The sequence below is a fragment of the Physella acuta genome, unplaced genomic scaffold (assembly GCF_028476545.2).
Source record: "Physella acuta isolate Inbredline_101_S28 unplaced genomic scaffold, ASM2847654v3 ptg000129l, whole genome shotgun sequence".
In the NCBI taxonomy this organism is placed as follows: Eukaryota; Metazoa; Mollusca; class Gastropoda; family Physidae; genus Physella; species Physella acuta.
In genome coordinates this window covers 379,016-406,054 of record NW_026731648.1, presented here as the reverse complement: position 1 = coordinate 406,054, position 27,039 = coordinate 379,016, and the positions used below count along the sequence as shown (strand labels likewise).

The 27,039-nt window shown below is 37.1% G+C and overlaps 1 protein-coding gene and 1 long non-coding RNA gene across 13 annotated transcripts in view; one reads left to right on the top strand and one right to left on the bottom strand.

Annotated features, from left to right (window-relative positions):
* Window positions 1–27,039, bottom strand: part of LOC131935035 (lachesin-like) — a 131,248-nt gene that overhangs the window by 3,578 nt on the left and 100,631 nt on the right. The window contains exons 2-8 of the mRNA XM_059291310.1: window positions 18,144–18,259; window positions 17,650–17,670; window positions 12,231–12,435; window positions 10,888–11,034; window positions 10,140–10,268; window positions 8,836–8,980; window positions 7,837–7,985 (exon numbers count right to left, since the gene is read on the bottom strand). Coding sequence (XP_059147293.1) covers window positions 7,837–7,985; window positions 8,836–8,980; window positions 10,140–10,268; window positions 10,888–11,034; window positions 12,231–12,435; window positions 17,650–17,670; window positions 18,144–18,259 — 912 coding nt within the window. The remainder of the gene's footprint in view (window positions 1–7,836; window positions 7,986–8,835; window positions 8,981–10,139; window positions 10,269–10,887; window positions 11,035–12,230; window positions 12,436–17,649; window positions 17,671–18,143; window positions 18,260–27,039) is intronic.
* Window positions 21,906–25,565, top strand: LOC131935032 (uncharacterized). Of its 12 annotated transcripts, none has more exons than XR_009385891.1 (5): window positions 21,906–21,930; window positions 24,238–24,355; window positions 24,523–24,665; window positions 25,030–25,094; window positions 25,411–25,565. It is a non-coding gene; the product is annotated as an uncharacterized LOC131935032 (long non-coding RNA). The 12 variants fall into 12 exon arrangements; XR_009385887.1 differs by lacking the exon at window positions 21,906–21,930 and adding an exon at window positions 21,956–22,025; XR_009385888.1 differs by lacking the exon at window positions 21,906–21,930 and adding an exon at window positions 22,046–22,114.

Here is a 27,039-nt window from a genome sequence, read left to right as displayed (position 1 = left end):
TGATAGGTCATGATGATTTATGTGGGTTCGCGAAGCGAACACTGCAGGGGTTATGGTAATTATCGCAAAGCCAGCGTTAAGTGTGGGAACACCTGTTACCACGTTAATCGATTTTTTCCCCCGGTTGGGTCCCGTGCTTTTCACTAACAGTTATACGGACAGTATCATAGGTTTTTTGTTTTCACCTAGGCAATGTTTTGTTGTTGGTTGGTGTAGAGTTTATACCAGGGTCGGTGAAGTTTTCACCGAGGTTGGTTTTGAACTCGGACCATGCATGTTTAGGAATTGCTAAATTTTAATTAATTTTTGACCTAGTTACGTAATTTTAATGCGTTTTTAAGGAGTTTTTAAATTTTTAATTAATTTTTATTATCGAGTTACGTAATTTAATTACTTTGATTGTATTTTTATTTTGTTTAATTTGTTTGTTTACTTGTTGTTTAATTTAATTACTTTGTTTATATTGTGTAATTTTTTTATTAACGAGTTACGTAATTTGATTATTTGTTTACTTTTTAATTATTTTTATTTTGTTTATTTTTAATTTTATTTTATTTTATAATTAGTTAAATTATTATTAACTAGTTACGTAATTTGATTTTAATTTTTTTTTTTTAAATTTTTAAAAAATTTTTTTAAATTATTATTTTTAAATTTTATTTTTAATTGTTGTTTACTTGTTGTTTAATTTAATTACTTTGTATAATTTATTTGTTTGAAATTCATTTTAATTAGTTTGCTGTTAATTATTGGCGACAGATGTTACCAAGCGGGTGGTGGTGGTGGTGGTGGTGGTGGTGGTGGTGGTGGTGGTAAATTTGCTTAAGATTATAAACTTCAAGTTTTAAAAATCAACAACGTTATGGACCATTCTCCACCACAACGAACGTTACAAACATAGAACATCCATTAAAGATAACGATCAGCCACAGCTGTTACGTATCGACCCGCCCGCGAAGTTTTCTCACCGCTGCCCGTTTTAATGGGAATGTATTGATCGCAGCCGCTGGCCCATCACACCTAATTAATTTGGTCACGCCTCGTGTGTTTATGTGTTGTTCACGGACGCGAACACAGCAGGGGGTATGATAATTAATTGAAAGAGCTAAGTGTCTCTCCCCGAAGCTAGCGTTAAGTGTGGGAACACCTGTTACCACGTTAATCGATTTTTTCCCCGCTCGGTTACTATAGTGAGAAGCCATCACGTAACAGCTGGTGCTGTAATTACGCCGACTAAGGACATTGGTTGTAACTATGCGCTTATAGCGAGGGTCACCGAAAACAAAAATATATTTAAGGGTCGGAATTTTCTTTCAACCACCGTTAAGTCAGGTTTTGAGACGAAACGAAGTCTCGGTAGGTTCGTGTTTTTTAATGGGCGACAGGGCGACTTGGTGCGTTGGTACGTAGGTATGCGGGGTAGACATGTTTTTTACAAGTCTGGAAAAGTAATTACGTTTTTTATGACCGTTCCGATTTTCTTTTGATCTGACCACCATTTGACCACACTGAGCCAGATAAATTTAACAATTGTCGCAGCGGGGTTTATTTTAAGTGCACCCCGTGCACGCTTGTTTACATTTTAAAAGACGTCTCGCGTGTCTTCCCCTTACGGCTTCCCTAATAGAGAAACGAGAAGAAAGACAACTGTTCTAAAATTAGAACAGCCTTGGCTACAGACACGAGTATCGTCCCTTGTGAAAAAATTCGCGTCAGAATCCTTAACTAAACAGTCAATTTCTTTAAAAAGTTAAAAAATAATTTAGGAAGACAAGGGTTAACAAAATATATATCTTAGTCTTGCAGCAGATTACCTTCCCATGTTCGCTTTAGTATTACAGTTTTCATCAATCTTCTTTTTGACTTGAACTTCTTTAATTTTTAAGAAAGTTTACTTATACATAATACATTACGTCTAATGACAATTTTTTTATTTTTACCACTCAATGTATTTTCTTTTTCTATATCTTACATTGTCATCTTAATTTTTGATCACCTTAGGTGGTGGTAAGGTGGTAAGGTGGTGGTAAGGTGGTGGTAAGGTGGTGGTAAATTTGCTTAAGATTATAAACTTCAAGTTTTAAAAATCAACAACGTTATAGTACGTCGTGTCAAATGACACACCGTTAAAATGTCTACATTTAAATTTCACCAAAATAATGATGTATAAACTAAATATGATATGACGTTAGCATACATATCATTCAATCTAATCATTCTAAAGTACAAATCAATAATTTTTATTTATTAAGGGGCTGGGTGAGTTATTTTTATTCGGGCGCCCAGGGAAGTTTGGAGTTGGTTGGAACAGATTTTATACACGAGTCGGTGACGTTTTCACCGAGGCAAGGGTTCGAAGCTAGACCATGCATGTTTTGGAATTGTTAGGGGTCGAGTTCATACTAGGGTCGGGGAGTTTTGCTAATACTGAGGCAGGTTGTAATGTTGGTACATGCATCCTTGGAATTGTTAGGGGCCGTGTTCATACTAGTGTCGGTGAAGGTTGGTTTTGAACTCGGAACATGTATGTTTTGGAATCGGTAGGTCTAGAGTTCGTACTAGTGTCAGTGAAGGTTGGTTTTGAACTCGGAACATGCATGTTTTGGAATCGTTAGGTCTAGAGTCCATACTAGGGTCGGTGAAGATTTCACCGAGGCAGGTTACAAAGTTGGTACATGCATGTTTAGGAATTGTTGGTAGCCGAGTTCATACTAGTGTCGGTGAAGGTTGGTTTTGAACTCGGAACATACATGTTTTGAAATCGTTAGGTCTAGAGTCCATACTAGGGTCGGTGAAGATTTCACCGAGGCAGGTTACAAAGTTGGTACATGCATGTTTAGGAATTGATGGGGCAGAGTTTAAACTAGTGTCGGTGAAGGTTGGTTTTGAACTCGGAACATACATGTTTTGAAATCGGTAGGTGTAGAGTCCATACTAGGGTCGGGGGAGTTTTCACCGAGGTAGGTTACAAAGTTGGTACATACATGTTTAGGAATTGATGGGGCAGAGTTTAAACTAGTGTCGGTGAAGGTTGGTTTTGAACTCGGAACATGCATGTTTTGAAATTGTTGGTAACCGAGTTCATACTAGGGACGGGGGTGTTTTCACCGAGGCAAGTTACAAAGTTCGTACATGCATCATTGGAATTGCTAGGGAGAGTTAAACTAAGGTCGGTGAAGTTTTCACCGAGGCAGGTTACAAAGTTGGTACAGGGATGTTTAGAAATTGTTGGCAGTCGAGTTCATACTAGGGTCGGGGAATTTTGTTAGCACTGAGGCAGGTTGGAAAGTTGGTACATGTATGTTTGGGAATTGTTGGTAGCCGAGTTCATACTAGTGTCGGTGAAGGTTGGTTTTGAACTCGGAACATTCATGTTTTGGAATCGGTAGGTGTAGAGTCCATACTAGTGTCGGTGAAGTTTTCACCGAGGGTGGTTTCAAAGTTAGTACAGGTATGTTTTGGAAGTGTTAGGGGCCGAGTCTAGAGTGGGAAGGCTTTTGTTTTCACTAAGGTAGATTTAAAACGTGGACCATCCCTGTTTTGGAGTTGGTCGGGGTAGAGTTTACACTAGAGTGGGACGGTCTTTGTTTTCAACAAGACAGGTTTCGAAATTCGGCCATGGATGTTTTGGAGTTGGATGGGAACGTTGTCACTTGTGACAGTAAACGAAGGGGGATAAATGTTTGTCTGTTACTTTGTCCTTTGTCTGTCCAAGGGAATAGTGTGGGTAGTGGTACGGTGTGTTTATCTATCGGTTGTTTAGGGACGGGGGCGAGGGCGGCGGACAAAGTTGTCGATGTAGGTAGGGTGCAAGAGATATTCAACGTGGAGTGGTATCTACAAGTTATGTATCCCAGTCTGTTGGAGTGGTTTCTAGGGGGTTGTGATATTAGTTGAATAAATATTTGTCTTTAGGATTGTCATAAATCCTTTGTCTCTTTAATGGAATAGAATGGGTAGTGGTACGGTTGGTATTGAGGTTAGGGATGGGCGAAGGGGAAAGGGGTTGCGGACAAAGGGAAGGGGAAGGGCGAATAGTGATAAAAATAACTCACCCAGCCCCTTAATAAATAAAAATTATTGATTTGTACTTTAGAATGATTAGATTGAATGATATGTATGCTAACGTCATATCATATTTAGTTTATACATCATTATTTTGGTGAAATTTAAATGTAGACATTTTAACGGTGTGTCATTTGACACGACGTACTATAACGTTGTTGATTTTTAAAACTTGAAGTTTATAATCTTAAGCAAATTTACCACCACCTTACCACCACCTTACCACCACCTTACCACCTTACCACCACCTAAGGTGATCAAAAATTAAGATGACAATGTAAGATATAGAAAAAGAAAATACATTGAGTGGTAAAAATAAAAAAATTGTCATTAGACGTAATGTATTATGTATAAGTAAACTTTCTTAAAAATTAAAGAAGTTCAAGTCAAAAAGAAGATTGATGAAAACTGTAATACTAAAGCGAACATGGGAAGGTAATCTGCTGCAAGACTAAGATATATATTTTGTTAACCCTTGTCTTCCTAAATTATTTTTTAACTTTTTAAAGAAATTGACTGTTTAGTTAAGGATTCTGACGCGAATTTTTTCACAAGGGACGATACTCGTGTCTGTAGCCAAGGCTGTTCTAATTTTAGAACAGTTGTCTTTCTTCTCGTTTCTCTATTAGGGAAGCCGTAAGGGGAAGACACGCGAGACGTCTTTTAAAATGTAAACAAGCGTGCACGGGGTGCACTTAAAATAAACCCCGCTGCGACAATTGTTAAATTTATCTGGCTCAGTGTGGTCAAATGGTGGTCAGATCAAAAGAAAATCGGAACGGTCATAAAAAACGTAATTACTTTTCCAGACTTGTAAAAAACATGTCTACCCCGCATACCTACGTACCAACGCACCAAGTCGCCCTGTCGCCCATTAAAAAACACGAACCTACCGAGACTTCGTTTCGTCTCAAAACCTGACTTAACGGTGGTTGAAAGAAAATTCCGACCCTTAAATATATTTTTGTTTTCGGTGACCCTCGCTATAAGCGCATAGTTACAACCAATGTCCTTAGTCGGCGTAATTACAGCACCAGCTGTTACGTGATGGCTTCTCACTATAGTAACCGAGCGGGGAAAAAATCGATTAACGTGGTAACAGGTGTTCCCACACTTAACGCTAGCTTCGGGGAGAGACACTTAGCTCTTTCAATTAATTATCATACCCCCTGCTGTGTTCGCGTCCGTGAACAACACATAAACACACGAGGCGTGACCAAATTAATTAGGTGTGATGGGCCAGCGGCTGCGATCAATACATTCCCATTAAAACGGGCAGCGGTGAGAAAACTTCGCGGGCGGGTCGATACGTAACAGCTGTGGCTGATCGTTATCTTTAATGGATGTTCTATGTTTGTAACGTTCGTTGTGGTGGAGAATGGTCCATAACGTTGTTGATTTTTAAAACTTGAAGTTTATAATCTTAAGCAAATTTACCACCACCACCACCACCACCACCACCACCACCACCACCACCCGCTTGGTAACATCTGTCGCCAATAATTAACAGCAAACTAATTAAAATGAATTTCAAACAAATAAATTATACAAAGTAATTAAATTAAACAACAAGTAAACAACAATTAAAAATAAAATTTAAAAATAATAATTTAAAAAAATTTTTTAAAAATTTAAAAAAAAAAAATTAAAATCAAATTACGTAACTAGTTAATAATAATTTAACTAATTATAAAATAAAATAAAATTAAAAATAAACAAAATAAAAATAATTAAAAAGTAAACAAATAATCAAATTACGTAACTCGTTAATAAAAAAATTACACAATATAAACAAAGTAATTAAATTAAACAACAAGTAAACAAACAAATTAAACAAAATAAAAATACAATCAAAGTAATTAAATTACGTAACTCGATAATAAAAATTAATTAAAAATTTAAAAACTCCTTAAAAACGCATTAAAATTACGTAACTAGGTCAAAAATTAATTAAAATTTAGCAATTCCTAAACATGCATGGTCCGAGTTCAAAACCAACCTCGGTGAAAACTTCACCGACCCTGGTATAAACTCTACACCAACCAACAACAAAACATTGCCTAGGTGAAAACAAAAAACCTATGATACTGTCCGTATAACTGTTAGTGAAAAGCACGGGACCCAACCGGGGGAAAAAATCGATTAACGTGGTAACAGGTGTTCCCACACTTAACGCTGGCTTTGCGATAATTACCATAACCCCTGCAGTGTTCGCTTCGCGAACCCACATAAATCATCATGACCTATCAAACCGCTCGGGGGAAACTCGGTGAAGCATAACAAAAGATTTAATTAGGTGTGATGGTCCCGTGGGTGCGATCGATACAATACCCATTAAAAACCGCGCAGCGTGGCCATCATTTGATGGTCCGTGGGTGGAATCAATATTAACGCGCCCGTTGTCCAGTGTTTGATAAGAACAAAGGATCCCGGATCGATAAGTAACAGATGTGGTTAAATGGATGTTCTATTTTCGGTAACCGTTCGTTGTGTTGCTGAATGGTCCCTATACAAAGTCCACGCTAGTGTTAGTCTTTTATTTAAAACATACATACAACCAAATAAACAAACCAACAAATTAAACAACAAAGAAAAGAAATATATCAAACAAATAAACAACAAGTAAACAACAAAGAAAAGAAATATATTAAATAAATAAATAAACAAAGTAATTAAAATCCAATTAATTAAAATGAATTTCAAACAAATAATAAATTAAAATAATTAAAAAGTAAACAAATAATCACATTACGTAACTAGTCAATAAAAAAATTACACAATATAAACAAAGTAATTAAATTAAACAACAAGTAAACAACAAATAAAAATAATTAAAAAGTAAACAAATAATCAAATTACGTAACTCGTTAATAAAAATTAATTAAAATTACAAAATTAAATTCAAACTCATTAAAAAACGCATTAAATTACGTAACTAGGTCAAAAATTAATTAAAAATTTAAAAAACTCATTAAAACTCATTAAAAACACATTAAAATTACGTAACTAGGTCAATGATTACGTCATAATGTTACTAATTACGTCACAAGGTCACCAAAAGGTGACCTACTTCCCCACCACCTCCGCCAACCCCAGTTGGCGTAGTATTTTACTATATGTCTTTGCGCATCCTGCGCATCCTGCTCACCCACCCTCCACATCCCGATGCGCCAGGCTGGGAGTATTTTACTATATGTCATTGCGCATCCCGCGCATCCTGCTCCCGAGTATTTTACTATATGTCATTGTTCCTCCACATCCCCACCTCCGCCAGGAATACGCTCCAAAAGTGACCTAATATACTACTAATGATCTACCACTGTATTCTTAAATGTGTTTGACCATAAGAAGTTTACTGACTAAAAAAAACTCACTGACCATAAGAAAGTCACTGACCATAAGAAGTTCATTGACCATAAGAAGTTCATTGACCATAAGAAGTTCATTGACCATAAGAAGTTCATTGACCATAAGAAGTTCATTGACCATAGGAAGTTCATTGACCATAAGAAGGTCACTGACCATAAGAAGTTCATTGACCATAAGAAGTTCATTGACCATAAGAAGGTCAATGACCATAAGAAGGTCACTGACCATAAGAAGTTCATTGACCATAAGAAGTTCATTGACCATAAGAAGGTCAATGACCATAAGAAGGTCACTGACCATAAGAAGTTCATTGACCATAAGAAGTTCATTGACCATAAGAAGGTCAATGACCATAAGAAGGTCACTGACCATAAGGTCACTGACCATACGAAGGTTACTGACCATGCAAAATAAAAGTATCCTTGTCACTACCAATGGCGTTAGAAGCCACACAGTCGTAGTGTCCGAAGTCGTCAGGTGTGATGTCACGAATCCTCAGGGCCAAGATCACCGTGTTTTCTTCTTCACTGACAAATACCTGTATGTCGTACCTGAGGAAGGTGGAATCTATTTCAGGATGAACTAAGTAAACGTTTGTTTTCTGATCTTTTGATTGAGGTCTCTTCTAGATTGATTTCTAATTTAACTATTCAGAAATGCTCGATTTCGAAGTCTAAGAAGAATATCTAATTTTTAATCTAATTAGGTTTTCGATTAGTTAATTACATTGAAAAGTTTGTTTTAAAGATTTCTAAACGTGTTTTATTTCTTATTGTTTGATGGAACGTAAGGTGGTTTGCATTTGTCTTTAATACAGGACGCTCACACCATTGTGACTTAAGCACATGTTACTTACACAAACATGACTTAGACACACTTGACTTAGACACACCTGACTTAGACACGCGTGACTTATACTCACGTGACTTAGACACGTGACTTAGACCCACTTGACTTACACACACCTGGCTTATGCACACCTGACTTATACAGACCTGACTTATACACAAGTGACTTACACACACAATTGGCTTACACACGTGACTTACACACACGTGACTTACACACACGTGACTTAGACACCTGACTTAGACACACCTGACTTACACACACGTGACTTAAACACGTGACTTATACACACGTGACTTAAACACGTGACTTATACACACGTGACTTACACACGTGACTTATACACACGTGACTTACACACACGTGACTTAGACACCTGACTTAGACACACCTGACTTAGACACACACGTGACTTACACACACGTGACTTAGACACACCTGACTTAGATTCACGTGACTTAGACACACGTGACTTACACACACGTGACTTAGACACACCTGACTTAGATTCACGTGACTTAGACACACGTGACTTACACACACGTGACTTACTTCTCCCCTTTGGAAAGAATTCTCCCCCCTTTCCTCCAGCTGGTCTCACTCTGGGGGTGGGCTGACACGTGACACTCCACAATCGTCTCCTTCCCCAGGGACTGGCCCAACCGTTTGGGGCCATCCAAGTACACTTTCGGTGCATCTGTAACCCGGGGTGGGGGGGGGGAGAGAGTTGCAAGATGTTTTAAAGTAATTTAACCTGTATGCGATCATGTTCAGTAATTTGATATTTGTTTAACCTTAGTTCTTCAATTAGAAAAAATATCCCAAAGGAAGTATAAAGAAATTTTAGCTAATTTTATTAGATTAGAACTGGTAAGAACGTATTAAATATGTAATAATGTGACATGATATTGGATTCAGAAATTATCATTTTTAATTATTTTTAATTTAGTATCTTTTTTAATTGTCAATACAAAACTTTTTTTTTTAAATTAAAACATGTGCATTACCAGTTAATTTTAATAATTTGATGTTTTATTTTTTATTTTCTGCTATAAAAAGATATGTCTCGATGGGGGTGAAGGGTTGGGGAAGAGGTTGGTAGAAAATTACTCTATGTTTCTTTTACTATTACCATCATTATTGCCATCTTCCATCAACACATTTAGGGACTGAGGCGTAGCGACCCATTCCGGCGTCAGGGGCGGAATATAAATTTTGGCCCTATCCATTTGCTATTTATAATTATTCTTGTTTTTGAAAAAGCGCTCCCCCCATCTTTACCCCTTAAGTTGGAAAGGTTTGTAACACTACTAAACAGTTGCTACCCCGTAGCATATGCTATTTTGGTGCCACAAGATTGAAAGTTAAATCAGTGTGTAAGCCCTTTTAGTCGTTTATTTTCGCATCTTTGATTATGTATAATTCAATAATTCAGCTTAAAATTAGCCTTTTTATTATTTTTTTAACTCCCTTTGGCGCCCCCTTATTGTCGCCCCACCCGCTTTCCCCTAGCTACGCCACTGTATAGGGACGGCATTATTGGATGGTAGAGCATACGACAGGTAACGCGAACGTCTCGAGTTCGAATAAAGGTGTGTATCAGGAGAACGTCCCTGAGTCCACCCAGCTCTAATGGGTACCTAACTCACCTTAGGGAAAAAAAAGAGCGAGCTTGGCATAATGCTAACCACATTATCCTCTCATATGCCGAAGTCACTGAAGCAAGTAAACTCTACTTCACCTGGCCCATGGACATACAGGCTCGAAAGGGTAGTTTACTTTTAATAAATATATTATATATGCATTAAACGGACTTGGTCACCCTTGTGTCCACCACTGACTGCGTGAATACTCACAATTGACCACCACCCGTATGGCTTTGGTGAGTGCTGGCGGCACGCCGTTGTCGACGTAACACTCGTACGTGCCCTGACAGACCCGTGTGATGTTGTGGATGATGAGCACCTCACCCTCGGTGCCGATCCCTGCAACGATAAAGCTCGGTCAGTGTAAACAAAACATTTAAAAAAGTGGATACAAGTTATAATTAAATGCAAGAGCTGTTTTGTTTCAACGACGCTACATTTTTAAAGAATCAAGGGAGGCTATTAATATAAATGTTGTGTCTATTTATTTTTATTGAGTTATTTCCCTCACGTTTTGGGTTTCCAATGTATTGAAGGTTGGCGGTGCCAAATGATAGTTTTGTTATAACCATTTATTTTATTAGCGCTATCTCAAAGTATACACGATAGAGATTTTATTAAAACAAACTAATAATTTAGTGTTAAGGTTAGTTATGTCAGTCATTCTTCTTTCTTCTTCGTCTTCGTTCTTAAATTCTAGTATTACGTGTCGGCCTGTTTTTTGATGTTTTTTTTTTTTTTTTAAATTTGCTTCCCTAATTTTTGTCCAACCAAGAAAAACTACAAGGCGGCAGTTGTTTGATTTTGGAGTTGTCTCTCCTAGAAGAGTTGCAGTCTTTAGCTGTCGAGCCTCATCTGCCAGAAGGTTCGAGTTCACCGATTTGACCAAGTAAATACATTCAGTCATTGATAATGCTTTCTGAAAACTAGACAAACTACTTTAAAATGGAGTCCTCACTTTCTTTCTGCTTTAAGACCGTGTCCCTCTTGAACCACGTGACGTTGGGGTGGGGCACCCCCGAGACGTTGCAGACCAGGGTGGCTGTCTCGTGCTCCTTCAGATCAACTTTGTCGGTGGACAGGTTGTTGTGGATCATCGGTGGCACTGGGAATATGACGTCATGGTGGATGGGTGGGACAGGCCAGGCAGGAGATGTGAAAACCAACACACAGCAACACACAGCAACACACACTCACACCAACACACAGCAACACAACACAGCAACACACACACACCAACACACACACATCTACACACGCTCATCAACACACACAGCAACACACACTCACACCAACACACACACATCAACACACACCAACACACTCCAACACACAGCAACACACAGCAACACACACACACATCAACACACACCAACACATACCAACACACACCAGCACACACCAACATACACCAACGTTCACCAACATAATTCAACTGACCATTGACCATCGGATACACTAAAACACTTCACACACTAACACATACATATATAACACACACCCTACATGCCCCACACACACCTCACACATCCTACCCACACCTCACACGCCCCACCCACACCTCACTCTCTCCACCCACCCCCGAACCACAAATACACACTGACCTGGGAAGTCTAAAATAACTTTCTTGCCCTTCTCCGACGTGGTGCTAATCTAACACACCCCACATACACTCCACACACCCAACACACACCCCACACACACACCTTCCACACACACCCACACACCCCACACATTAAACCAACACTCCACACACCTTTAACGTCTAAGTTAACTTTCTTGATCTGCTCCTACGTGTTGCTAACATAACCCCACACACCCCACACACACCCCCCACACACCCCACACATTAAACCCACACACCACACACCTTTAACGTCTAAGTTAACTTTCTTGATCTGCTCCTGCGTGTTGCTAACATACCCCACACACCCCACACACACTCCCCACACACCCCACACATTAAACCCACACACCACACACCTTTAACGTCTAAGTTAACTTTCTTGATCTGCTCCTGCGTGTTGCTAACATACCCCCACACTCCCCACACCACCCCACACATTAAACCCACACTCCACACACCTTTCACGTCTAAGTTAACTTTCTTGATCTGCTCCTACGTGTTGCTAACATAACCCCACACACCCCACACACACCCCCACACACCCCACACATTAAACCCACATACCACACACCTTTAACGTCTAAGTTAACTTTCTTGATCTGCTCCTGCGTGTTGCTAACATACCCCCACACACCCCACACACACCCCACACATTAAACCACCACTCCACACACCTTTAACGTCTAAGTTAACTTTCTTGATCTGCTCTGGGAAGGTGTTGACCTGACACTGATAGGTGCCGCTGTCGTTGTGTCTGACGTCACGAATGAGAAGGTTCCAGATCTTCATGTAAGGTCTCTCTACACTCACCCTGCTGTCGTCGATGAGCCTGCGGTCGCCCAAGCTCATGACCGTTTTTCTTGGGTTCACCCAGATCACCTGAGCGGGCATAGACAGAAAATGTTAACAAATTTGCTGGGCATCATAGACAGAAAATGTTAACAAATTTGCTGGGCATCATATACAGAAATGTTAACAAATTTGCCGGGGAGCATGATATACAGAAAATGTTAATAAATTTGCCGGGCATCATATACAGAAAATGTTAACATATTTGCCGGGGAGCATAATATACAGAAAATGTTAACATATTTGCCGGGGAGCATAATATACAGAAAATGTTAACAAATTTTCCGGGCATCATATACAGAAAATGTAACATATTTGCCTGGCATCATATACAGAAAATGTTAACAAATTTGCCGGGGAGCATAATATACAGAAAATGTTAACAAATTTTCCGGGCATCATATACAGAAAATGTAACATATCTGCCTGGCATCATATACAGAAAATGTTAACAAATTAGCTGAAGGTATAAACAGAAAATTTTAACAAATTTGCCGGGACATAGCAATTATTAACAAACTTTCCAGGGATATATTGGAAAATGTTAACATATTTTCCGGAGGCTTTGATAGAAAATGTTAACAAATTTGTCGGGGAGCATAGACAGAAAATGTTAACCAATTTCCCGCTGATAAAAAGAACCAACAACGCTAGTTGTTTAAAAAGTCAAACGAAAATAATTGAGCACCGTTTAACGACACAGATAATGAAACTATTCTGTAATTATCCGCGCGCTAATCACATCATTTTGTCTCTTTTTCATAATTATATTATTGTCATTTTTATTGATGTATTACATAACATGCTGAAATGTAAGCGGCTTGGAATGAGATCAATACGACAGGACAGGGGTGGTGGGGGGAGGGGGGGGCATAGTGATGCTGGGTTGTTAAAATACGGGTCGACTTGCACTTTCGGAATGATATTGTGGAGTTAGTTATAACTGCAGTTAATAAATCAAGTATTACGGCATTCTTGAAATGACTTCATAAGTTTTTAGGTTTTTACTTTATATGATCGTGAATTGGGCAATCCGTTTTGTTAAAAAAAAACAATATTTAGCTCATCGTAACCTTAAAAACCATGTCAACTTTATAGTATAGTGCTAACCAGTGGCGTAGCGAGGTCGGGTGTCACCCGGTGCGGCACTTAATGGTGTCACCCCCCAGAGGCGTAGCGACCCCCCCCCCTCAAACTTTTGATTTGCATCCCCCCCCTCAAGTTTTCGATTTGCACCCCCCCCCCCGTCAAGTTTTCGATTAGCACCCCCCCCCCCCCCCCCCCTCAAACTTTCGATTTGCACCCCCGCTCAAGTTTTTCTCTATATATTTTGCTATTTTTTGCCCTGGTGTCACCCCCCCTAAATGGTGTCACCCGGTGCGATCCGCACCCCCCGCTCCCCCCCCCCCCTCGCTACGCCCCTGGTGCTATGGGTGATCATAAGTAACTGTCGACATCGGCCCATTAATTTTTTCTGTATATAGAACTTTTATAAAATAAACGGAGATCAAATGACATGATCTATTGTGACATTTAGCATCACTTGTCATTTAATGTTAAATATCTGATGTGATGCCTGAAATTATTGGAACTGACTCTTGACTCTTAAGCATAGAGCCAGCAAATCGAATTATGGTATCCGTATACTAGTAATGTGAATAGAGAAAACTTTAACAAGTAATCAGCCTTCCTTATACAGCAGTTCGCGAGGTCCGAATGTGCTATGTAACATTTTATTTTTGAAGTTTTTCAGGTCAAACGTATTGAAGAAAATACTAAAGCAGCCAATCTGCAACTAAACTATTATCGCTAAAAATAATCATACGCCTGTTTTTATTGTTTTATTATTAAGAGTGCATTTTTATTAAAAAGCTTGTTACTTTAAAAGTTGTTTACTAATTTTACATTTTATGCTAACCACTTTTCTAGATAGATAGGACTGAAGACGTACGTTATTGTACAACTTAAAAAAATTATTTACAAAGATAATTATCCCGTTTTTTATGTGACATGTTAACTATGTAAAATACACGGTGAAGATGTTTTTTTTATTTTTTACAAAAATTGTAAATATTGAATATCGTCGTTAAAAAAGTTTATATTATAGAGGTAAAACTATTACGTAAAATGACATTCATTATTTAAACAATGCTAAGCAGAAATGTATTCATTAAAACATGTTTGCATTACTGGGTCGAAATATCATACGCATTGTTATTGAAGCTGCTATTATATTACAATCATAGACATTTTCCACACATAAGGAATCGCTTGGATTTTCACAGAGCAAACTCAGGTCAAACAATCCTGTCTATTGACAGTCAAACAATCCTGTCTATTGACAGTCAAACAATCCTGAATATTGACAGTCAAACAATCCTGTCTATTGAAAATCAAATAATCCTGAATATTGACAGTCAAACAATCCTGTATGTTGACAGTCGAACAATCCTGTCTATTGACAGTCAAACAATCCTTTCTATTGACAGTCAAACAATCCTCTCTATTGAAAGTCAAACAATCCTGTCTATTAGATCAAACAATCATACTTCTTGTTAGTGACAATCTACGCTCGTGAAATGTTTCATTGTCGTTATGTTGGTTAGTGTGGGTTGTTCCATTTAAGTTTGTAGGTTAGTGTGGGTTGTTCCATTAAAGTGTGTAGGTTAGTGTGGGTTGTTCATTCATGTGAGTGGGTTAGTGTGGGTTGTTCCATTTAAGGTTGTAGGTTAGTGTGGGTTGTTCTATTAAAGTTTGTAGGTTAGTGTGGGTTGTTCCAGTTAAGTTTGTAGGTTAGTGTGGGTTGTTCCATTTAAGTTTGTAGGTTAGTGTGGGTTGTTCCATTTAAGTTTGTAGGTTAGTGTGGGTTGTTCCATTCATGCGGGTGGGAAAGTTAGTGTAGGACAAAGCATCAATTTAGCTATGAGAACATCAGTGAAAACCTGGAACGGCATGGCACAAGAGGTAGAGCGCTAGGCTGCTAGCCCGAAAGTATGGAGTTCGAATCCGGGTCCAAGTCAGTAGGACGTCCCTGAGTCCACCCAGCTCTAATGAGTACCTAACTTATGTTAGAGAAAGTAAAGGCGGTTGGGCAAAGTGCTGACTACACCTTCCCTTCGTGTGCCTAGTTCAAGAAATGTATAATCTCTACTTCATCTTCCCAAAGGATCTTTTATATACGTGAGGGGTGGGCAGGTTAATATAAATACGATGATTACGATGTGTTGAAAGTTATAATTAACCTCAGCGTCTACATAAATTTGCCAGATTTTTACCATTGACCGAATGAACATACAACAGCATTCCATAAGCCTAAACACGAACAACCTGCCTCTAGCCCTCATCGTTGGCCCACAATAATTGACAGCATACCTCGAACATTTAGCCATAGAGGGTTACACCCTATTTGTAGGTTAGAGCATTCGCACCTACAAAAGGACATCCTACTTCAAATCTGGAATATTGGCCCCCTAAACTGCGCTAGCCTACATTTGGAACATAAGTCCTCACTCACACACGTGACTCCCGTATTGGTACACATTGCCTCTGCTACTACTGGACTGTACCTGTACTGTTCCGGCCAGTGAACACATTAAAAGGATCTCTTTTCTTTAGTTCTAAACATTTGCAGAGGCGTAGCGACCCTTCCCGGCGCCCGGGGACAAACTTTTAATCTGCACCCTCCCCCCCCCTCAAACTTTCGGTTTGCACCCCCCCCCCCTCAAACTTTCGATTACTTTTTCCAACCCATTTTGTCCCCCCTGCCCCCCATCGCTACGCCTCTGAAACATTGGACACAAGTCTGGTCCATGGACTGTCTGTCTGTCAGCTGTATCTAAATACTGGCGCTTAGATTGTTTTTTGTTGAATATGAATAATGACTGAACGCTTTTCTACTGACAAAGCTGAAAAGTTCATAATTGTTGCACCCATTGAATTTGTTTATTGAATTTGTTCATTAAATTAGATATATACAGTTGAGAGAGCATGTTATTTGTAGTAATGCATACAAAATGTTTTAGTAAAATAGTTAGAAATCACGATTTTGAAAGTAACATATTCTCTGCAGATTTTAAAAGAACAATATTTCATTCCGTATATCACATTTCTTTTTTTTTTTACTCAGATGTTGTATTAATTGAAATCTAAAAATAGGATACAGCAAAGCTGAAAAAAATCAATAAGTAAGTCTGAAATTATTTATAAAAAAAAAAAGTATGTACAAACAGGATTTCTCCCGTCATATTTTTCCATGAGGTTAAAATTATTGTTTTCAAAGCTTAAAAATCTCTACATTCTATTTTAGTGCAGTCTTTGCTTTAAAAAAAAATATGGTTAAAATTCAGTTTTCTTTCTAAAACAAAGAGAACAAAAAAAGTATAGAAAAGCTACAAGACATGATCAGATTAACGGACACAACTGGAGAAGAAAACTTGTTTCCAGCAGACACAAAGTCAACAATAGCAAGCAGAGAATGGCCGACACTTAGTCGACGAGACCGGCTAAGATTCACTTCACAACATGAAACTTCCATCTCGCCCTTCCAAGAGGAGGGGAGGACAGGCGTTCTGACGTCACTCAGGAGGAAGTTTGCTTCAAGTCTAATCTAATAATAAACACTGACCTATCTTTAGAATAGTTATTCCACAAATCTCAACTTTACGCTTTTTTAAAAAATAACTTTTACCCTTGAAAGGTTCACTAAGCAAGTATTTGTATAATAATAAAATATGTTTTATTATATAAGAAAATATGTTTTATTATATAAGAAAACATAATTTTGACGGTAACATAAAAACCGTTTAAATCTGTAACTATTATTTATACCACCTCTATAGCGGCTGGTAAACTGTTATGTTTCTATCTTTAGAAAACTTGTTCTGCGCAATATTTTCATTCCCATATGCCCTGCACTTAATTATCATTGGTGTCTGTTAGTTTTTTTTTCATTAGCAGGTCAAAATACAGCAAAATACTTTTTTTATGGTAGTATTTTATTATTTTAGAAGATGGGTAAAAAAAAAACGTACAATAGTAAATCGTAATCTATTTTAAGATGGACAATGCACAACACTATATCATTCCCTAATTAAAATTAGTTTGATTAGTGTACGGAAAACCCACAAACACGGGTGGAGTTGTCTAGGAGGAAGAAAGGTTAAAGGTTAAAGGTTAAGGTTTCCAACAGAAGCAAGCTGGCATGCAGGAGAGCAATAGACTAGCATAAGTGGCCAGATTTTTTACCTTATATTCGTTTCTGAAAACCTAAAACAAAATGAATGGATAAAGAATAGTAAGGTTTAGAGGGATATTTGGCTCGTGTCGAATTACTGAGGAGAGCTTGTTAACATGTTGTTGTTATTTAAATAATAAACCAACAATTTTTTTTGTAAATAATAAACCAATAAAAATTTAAAAACAAATTAGGGATAAAGAATTATCAAAATAATATAATTATAATAAAAACTTGAATAATAACTTTTAATCTAAAATAATTGTCAATTATTTCGGAACGACTAAATTGGTAAGGGGAGAGAACAGATGGCTTAAAGGGATTTAACAACAGTAATCTAATGAAAGCGATACTGTTACTGGCTTCAATAACCTTAATAAGTGCCAATCTCATCCAAAAAGAAAATATTTTAAAGTTAGGTTTAGAGTTGGAATTAAAACTTCATAAGACGATGACATTGGTATTCAAAACAAACGAAGAGAGGTAAAAATGATTTTATTCTCACATTCAGGTCTGCTATGGAATCCACGGAACACGGGAGGATAGCTCGCTTTCCTGCGACAACCGTAACTGTCTCTTCCGTGGTGTTCAGCTTGACTCCGTGTGAACCGGACACTGGCACTGTGGGGAAAATTGTAAAATAAAGCATGAAAATGTTGGGGTGTTAAAAATTATACTACTACATCCGAGTTATGCCCCTTGTTGAAATGTTAGAAGATACTTTATGAAAATAAACATGACTTCATCTAACAATGTGTGGTATATGTTGCTTTAAATGTTTATTGTAAAATTGAGGAAAATGTTTATTGAAAAATTGGGAAAATGTTTATTGTAAAATTGGGAAAATGTTTATTGTAAAATTGGTAAAATGTTTATTGTAAAATTGGGGAAAATGTTTATTGTAAAATTGGGAAAATGTTTATTGTAAAATTGGGAAAATGTTTATTGTAAAATTGGGAAAATGTTTATTGGAAAATTTGAAAAAAATGTTTATTGGAAAATTGGGAAAAATGTTTACTGTAAAATTGAGGAAAATGTTTATTGTACGATCGGGAAAAGTGTTGCGGTGTGAATAGTTTAGGTATCTAGAAATGTGGGTAGCTAGAAATGTGGGTAACTAGAAATGTGGGTATCTAGAAAAGTGGGTAACTAGAAATAAGGGTAGCTAGAAATGTGGGTAATTAAAAATTTGGGTAACTAGAAATGTGGGTATCTAGAAAGGCAAATAGCCTAAATTTTCCCAAATGATAGCCAAGAAAAGTAGTTTCTCATTCCCGGATAATAATCTCGACACCAAATTTTTACCAACCCCCTACTTGCCTACCCAAGCTAGACATAATATCTCGCTGCCTTCTTGTAAGATACATTTTAAAGTAAAATACAAGCAAACATTTGAGTATAGGTAACAAGGCAGAAATAAAACTCAACGTTTCGAAAACTTGTCTAAACATGAAACTTTGTATCTGATTAAAAAGTTCGACATCATCGCCTTATAATTACGTCTATCTGAAACCTTTGCAACGAAAGGTTTTGTAAACTGAATTCCTTAAATGTCAAGTTTCAAATTTCTATTATCACAATATCCGCATGATGCTATTCACTGCCAGAGATTAAAACGCGCGCACTATTTTCTGTTAGCATATCGGTGTGAGCTGAAATTCAACAGGGTTATCCGCTGTTAAAATTTCATGTCCTGATCTAAATTTGAAGTTGTCAATTTGTTTTAGCCTTTTAGACGCTGAATCATATCCTGCTCGGCGAATCAATGCCCACTAATATTTTAGTGGGTTTATTTTTTTTTCCAGCAAGGGAGTTAAAACAAGGCAAAGACGGGTGCTGGGCAAATTGTTTCTGTGCTCGTCTCCCTTTGCTTATCCCCGGTTGTTTCCCTTCTGTAGATGGTTGAAAGAAATGAAATCACGGATACCTCCAATTGAATCTTCCCCGGTCGGGAAATGAATAAAATATGAGGCGGGGAGTGCCACGGGGTTCAATTTTCACTTCTCATATTTAGCCAATCGCGCTGTTAATTGAATTTTTTCATCCGATCGCACGTGTCTTTAAAAGGCGAGGCGCGTGGGTGACACAGAAATATCAAAATCTTTTGGTTTCGCTTCGATCTGGCTAGGTGGCAAAAGCAGCGCCTCTTGAGGGGAGATAACAGAAAGATAATGGGTGTGGTTTTGTTTCTCTCCCCCACCCCACACACATCTTTTTTTTTTGGTTCAACTTTTTAATTAGCAGGAGAGGAATGAAGTGTGTATGCGTAAGTGTATGTGTATTAGCGCGTGTGTTCTTGTACTTGTGTGTGTATGTACGCGTGTGAGTGCGCGCGCGTATTCTAGTAATTGTGTGTATGTACGTGTGTGTGTGTGTGTGTGTGTGTACGTGCGCGTATTCTTGTGGTTGTGGGTGTATGTAAGTGTGAGTATGTGTGTGCACGTATTCTTGAAATTTTGTGTTTTTGTATGTACGTGTGTGTATGTGTGTGTGGTGTTAAATGGCAGGTTGTAATTGTAGCGGAGATAAAACTTGAGTTGAGTGTTGTTAGTTCAAACATGCTTCACATCCGGGGAACGTGAGCATGTTGATGTCATGCGTGCGTGAGGCGGGGACGGGTAATGGAATTAGGCGCTCACTTTGGTGTAGATAACATGCTTGGCTAGACGGTTCGAATGTGTGGAGTTGTACTGGTCAGCGTGATGGGGGGGGGGGGGGGGGGTGTTGGACATGAGAAGTAGGGGGGTACTGAACGATGGTCAGTGAGTGGTGACAAATCGTAGTCCTTGTGGTGGTCATTGGGCCCTATGTGATGGTCTTTGGTCACTGTGTGGTGGTGTTTAGACCGTGTGGTGGTGTTTAGACTGTGTGGTGGTGTTTAGACTGTGTGGTGGTGTTTAGACCGTGTGGTGGTGTTTAGACCCTGTGGTGGTGTTTAGTCCTTGTGGTGGTGTTTAGACTGTGTGGTGGTGTTTATACCTTGTGGTGGTGTTTAGACTGTGTGGTGGTGTTTAGACTGTGTGGTGGTGTTTAGACTGTGTGGTGGTGTTTAGACTGTGTGGTGGTGTTTAGACTGTGTACTGGTCGTTAGACCTATTGATGGTCTTTGGTCACTGTGTGGTGGTGTTTAGACCGTGTGGTGGTGTTTAGACTGTGTGGTGGTGTTTAGACTGTGTGGTGGTGTTTAGACTGTGTGGTGGTGTTTAGACTGTGTGGTGGTGTTTATACCTTGTGGTGGTGTTTAGACCGTGTGGTGGTGTTTAGACCCTGTGGTGGTGTTTAGTCCTTGTGGTGGTGTTTAGACTGTGTGGTGGTGTTTATACCTTGTGGTGGTGTTTAGACTGTGTGGTGGTGTTTAGACTGTGTGGTGGTGTTTAGACTGTGTGGTGGTGTTTAGACTGTGTGGTGGTGTTTAGACTGTGTACTGGTCGTTAGACCTATTGATGGTGTTTGGACCTTATGGTAATGCTGGAAATAGTCTCTGTACTTTGTGGTGGTCCTTATTGTGGTCTATGTATTTTATAGCAGGCAGCTGACAGTGACGCGCCCTCACCCCGGTCCACACGGGCTACTCCAAGCACCTCCCCCTGGCACACACGTATACACTCTTTTTGTCCATTTACCTAAATTAAGACCTAAGCTGATATGTTAATCTCCTGTCTCTGAAGCTACGAAAACAAACTGCTATTGTAGACTGTAGTCTCGACTAACCCCACATCTAAAGACGGCCCGGATTATTTTGTGTCTATTTTTAATTGTTTACCGACGTAGTGCTGCTATTTCCTACGCACAAGCCCCGTATAACTCTCCCAGATTCCAGCCAAGAAGGATTATCGTTCCTGTCTGGCTGTGAGACCTCGGTTATTTCCCTTCCCTCGTGTCGCGTCTGTCTTCCTCGCTTGATTAGCGGCAGGCGACACCAATTAGCTCACGTGCACGCTTGATTACCTATGTGAGTAGAGATGTGTTCATGCCACCGAGTCCCTACAAAAGAAACCAGTTTTGCTTTGCCATGTTTTTTCCCCCTTGGCAAGCCTAATTTTTTTTGTCGTTACAAATTTAATGTTTTATTTTACTACCATTTAAAATGAACAACGATATTAGAAACTATTAAACTGGTAGAATTTGATTTTCTAGACACCCCATGCGGATCATCTCAACGACAGAATCGTTGAGCCTCTCTCCGACTGTGTCGTTGAGAATAAAACCCTTTGGTGGTTTCTCAGTCAACACTGTCGTTGAAAATAAAACAATAATTAAACATGCTCTCCACAATTAGGAAAGCATAAACTGTAGGTGTTTTGAAGCTAATATTCCAGCCATTTTGTTTTGACGAGAGCTAGTCCAGATCTAGACTAGATCTACTTGATCAACGATTTACACTGATGTAAAACCTAGGTAAATCATATCTACAAGATCAGGATTTACATTTAGATCTAGAAATCTACATTATTGACTAGAGAGAAAAAGTTAAAAGTATGCCTAGTGCGTCGAAAGTAAATGATAGAACCTAGATCTAGAAAATCTAGTAATTTTTCAGTAGCACTCTAGATCTAGTCTAGATTGACTAGATAGAAAGATAATTATTTCTGTGGCATAGCTGTCCTTTAGCATTTAGGATCTAGATCTACTCAATTTTAAATCTCTTCTATTTCAAATTGTTTGTAGATCTATATCTACAAGATTAGGCTTAGGTCTATAAATATACTAAAGTTAAAGCTACACAAGTACACATCATTCCTAAACTTAATGCCATTAATGGCTAAAATTCACTGAGCATTGTTGCACTTAAGACTTAAACGTAAGCGTAAGGCCTAAATACTAAATAAAATTATTACGTTAGCTTTCATGTGCTGGTAGCTTAAAATAAAACTTGTTTAGGAAGTTTATTTCTTTCTCCCTTTCATAATGCTGCAAATATGAGTAAGACGCTTATTATTATAATTAAATAGCTGCGATAAATAATCATTTGCATCTTTTTGGGGGTATTTCTTTTACATGAACTGTGAAATATGGTATCTCAAATTTTGCGCGTAACTTAAAGCGAAATATTACTCGCTCAACTGCTCATATTTAAAAAATCTGGTATGTCGAGGCACTAGAATGTTGAGGTACTACAGGATCTACTATGTATTGAAAGAAAACATAAATTAATTATAGAATAATAGGCAAATATAGTAATAAAGTAGGCCTTATAGCTTTAGATTTTATTCAGCCTACTAATAAATAATTAAATAGGCCTAAAGTAGTACTAGATATTAGTTAAATCACTAGTATTGTGTAGGGTTATTTTTATTAAAAAAAACAGATCACATCTTATACATTAAGGCGGGCTCAATAAAATAAAAATAATTTATTTAGGACCTAGGCCTATCTTTTGGAGATCTAAAATTCTAAATGAAAAATAAATTATTAATTAGACCAACAATAGGCATAGTATGCTAAATCTATTTTAGTATTTAAATTTAAGGCTCGGCCATCTACTAAAAATTTTATAAATGTCATAAAATGGCCTACTTAATTATAATTACTAATTACTATTAGGCCTAAGTTTAAACTAGAGATAGCCTATTTTATTAGTAGAAAAAGTATTAGTCATAGTTAAGATGGTATAGCCTTATGTAAATTAATGTAATCAGTGTTAGATATTATGATATTGATCAAGCAATTATTATATAATATCGTAAAGGGGCCTAGCACTCTCTTAGTCATTAGTCTATTAGGTCTTACAAGTAGTTTAGCCTATTTATATATTATAGGGCCTATAGGCTGTTATTTAAATTAGGCCAAAGGCTTATTAGGAAAAGGCTTAATAGGCTTTAGTTTTTAATTAGGCAACAAGGCAGAGGCTTAATGTTGCTTATAGATTTAATTTGAAATTATTATGATATACGCTACTCTGCGACTATCACTATAGACTGCTATAGAGTATATTATAGCCTAGGCCTATCTAAATAAAATAATTCAACTCACTTAGCTTACTATAATTTTTAAAAATGTTTAGTGAAGTATTCAGCTCTCTATGTCAGCTAAGGCCCATAATTGTAATTATCCTACTGTTAGATCTATTAATTATTTAATAATTAGTAGGCCTAATTATAGGAATTAGGTCTGATACATTAAGTCCTATACATTGGTCGTAGAGTAATACTATTGGGCTAGTAATTATATACAATATCTATACAAGCCTACTTATCGTTAATTTGGAAGTCTTTGCATTGACCTTAGTTTTCAGATGTAGCAGCCTAATTTTTATCAGATTATACCATAAAATCAAAAGTAGACTTGTAGATCTTTTTAAAACAAGGCATGAAATATTAATTTAAATAATATAAATTAAACAAATAGCCTAAATAACAACTACACAAAGTTAAAGTCATAATAACTTTTTATAAAGGTATCTTGAATTTCAACTGGAGGTAGTTTTGATAAATATTAGTATTCTGAACATTAAAATAGGTAGACTTAACATACATTTGTTCTGAAAACATATTTAGAAATTGGTTTTAAAAAATGAGGTTAGGATTGGGGTGATAACTAGTTGAGGATTAGATATGATATTCATTGTGTTTATCCATATTGTAATTTCTCTTTTACAGGTTCATCCAAAAAAAAGGGAAGATCTGATTTTTACCAGTAATAAGACTACAGCATACTAAATGACACAAGATGTTCTTTCTCTATTACCTCTTACATTTGACATAAAAGTAGGAAAAGGTATGACAATTATTAATAAGCTGCTTTAAATTTTATAATTTGTTTTTTTATAACTTAATTGTACCATTTTTATTTCCAATAATGATAAATATAATTTAGTGTCATTTATATTTTAAAATATTTATATTATACTAGATATAATTTACTTCTATAATATTACTATCCAGGTTTAACAGTCTATGCCTACAACATAGATCTCCAGGACTAAAAGTACACAAAATGGCAATCAGTATATCACAAGTGTAATAACACATGCATCTAATCTGCTTCAGTGGCGAGAACTGGGTGAATCCTCTCAAACATTAATCAGGTAAGTTATCACAAGTTTGCTTTGGTTTATTTTGAACATGTTGATTGAGATAGATTTTTATTTGTATAAATATTGTATTTAAAAAAATATTTTACCTAGTAAAACCAAGTCAGTGGTGATGATTGATACAATATCATTATGTATTTTTTTTAAATATTTGTTTTGCAAAATATGCTGATTTGCAGGAAGGATATATATATATATATATATATATATATATATATATATATATATATATATATATATATATATATATATATATATATATATATATATATATATATATATATATAAAACAGTATCATTTAGTGGTTTGTCTTACAAATTTGAATTATTTACTTAATCTGTCTTAACTGCTCAACAGGAACTAGGCATACCTAATGAGCGTCAAGCTGATACAGTAGATGTACAGAAAAGTTTATACACAAGGTAAATATTGATAAATTTTAAGTTTTCTTATTTTAAGGATACATGTAGTGTTTTGGGAGAAAGGAATTAAATTATTTAAATTAGGCCTAATAGTTTATTTCTCTAGCTTATGTTTCACTTAAAATAACTTAAATTTTTCCCCCTTTATCACTAAAGCAAAATTTTATAGATATCTATGCCATGATTCATCTCATTCAATCACTTTTTTCTTGTTTTGTTTTGATGTATTAAACTAATTTAAACTAAAGATTTTTTTTTTTTGCTAATTTTATTATTTCAGATGGATGATTAAGAAAATCATTTTGTTTTGTTTCAGGAAGTGAAAAGTGATGTAAAAGGCAACTAATACTTCCATCTACCATAGTTAAACAAGAATCTGCAAATGGTGATAATTGCAATAATCTTGATATATTAATGTTTGGCTTTATAATTATATGCAATTGTTTCATAAATAAATTATTTCTCAAAATTTGATGTATTTGGTTTTCTTACTTTGTACATAAGATGCAAGTGATTGAAAGCTGAAAAGGGTTGTATGTAGTTATAGTATTCCCAGCACAAGTTGACATTAAAACAGCTGAAGCCCTTTAAAAAAAAAAATAAATAAAAATAAAATAATCTAGGAATGCTGTTTCTATTAGCTGAGCATATATTTGGAAAAGAACTTAATTGTTTACCAGAGAATACTGTGACCCAGTTTGTACTCCAGGCAAAAAGTGTCTATGGTTAATATTATTAAGTTAAAGAAAAGTATCAAACAAACAGGATAATATTAATAAGCAAGACCCCCACACTAGAGAAGTATGGAATGAGTGTTGCATGGAATTCAAATCAACTTTGATGTTGCTAATTGCTACACTGGCCATAATTGGCCTACATTGATTTTTGCTGAGGTAGGCAACTGTTTTTGTTTAACTTTAGATGTCGACTAAATAAAGAAGAAAACTGACACGCCAATACCAAAATCAAGAACTTGTAAAGTTCGTGGTTGCTAAACCGAGAAGTCCTGAGTTCAATCTCCCGTGTAGATGAGGCTCTATAGTTGGGGATAGCAACCTATCTTGGGGATACAACACTTGTTCTTGGATTGACAAAAGATAAGAAAAGAAATCCAGAAAGAAAAGCAGCTGAACGAAGAAGAAAAAGGCTGGATATATTCGGTATCAACTGTACAATTTTAACAGACACACATTTCAAACTACACATGCATTTCAATGACAAAGTTCAGTGAAGCCATAATGTTGAGTTTGACTGAATGAAGAACGATATTGTTATTTCAAGCAAAGTTAAGGTTTATTGTCTTAAAGACATTGTCGTGGATTGATTTAGACTAAGACTTCCCTGTTAAATAAGCCGACAACGATGGCTCTTTTTATTTCTCGTCTTTGATGTTGCTTTCAAGAACTTGTATGAGATTAGATTACCTACATACATAAGGCTACACAGTTTGGAATCTTGGCTTTCTAATAGTGGACCTGGCTACATGACATTACCCCCACCCCGTCAATTACCCCCCCCCCCCCCGGAGGAGACCCCCCCCTCCCGTATTTACCCCCCGGGGCAATTACCCCTTGTCAATAACCCCCCTGGAGAATCCCCCCCCCCGGCCTCAAGTTATGATCCTAACTCAAACTCTATACCTATGTATTTCCTTAATCCTAATCGATAAAAAAATGACCAAACCCTAAGCATTCACCTCAGCCTAAAACTTAACACATAACCAAAACCAACTCTAGACTTAGGTTTCAGCCTAACCTTGACCATAACACTAACCCTAATCCTAGCCTTAATCCTAACCCTGACCATAACACTAACTCTAATTCTGAATCTAACCCTAGCCCTAACCTTAGCCCTAACGCTAACCCTAACCTTAGCCCGAACGCTAACCCTAACTCTAGCCCTAACTCTAACGCTAACCCTAACCATAACCCTAACCTTAGCACAA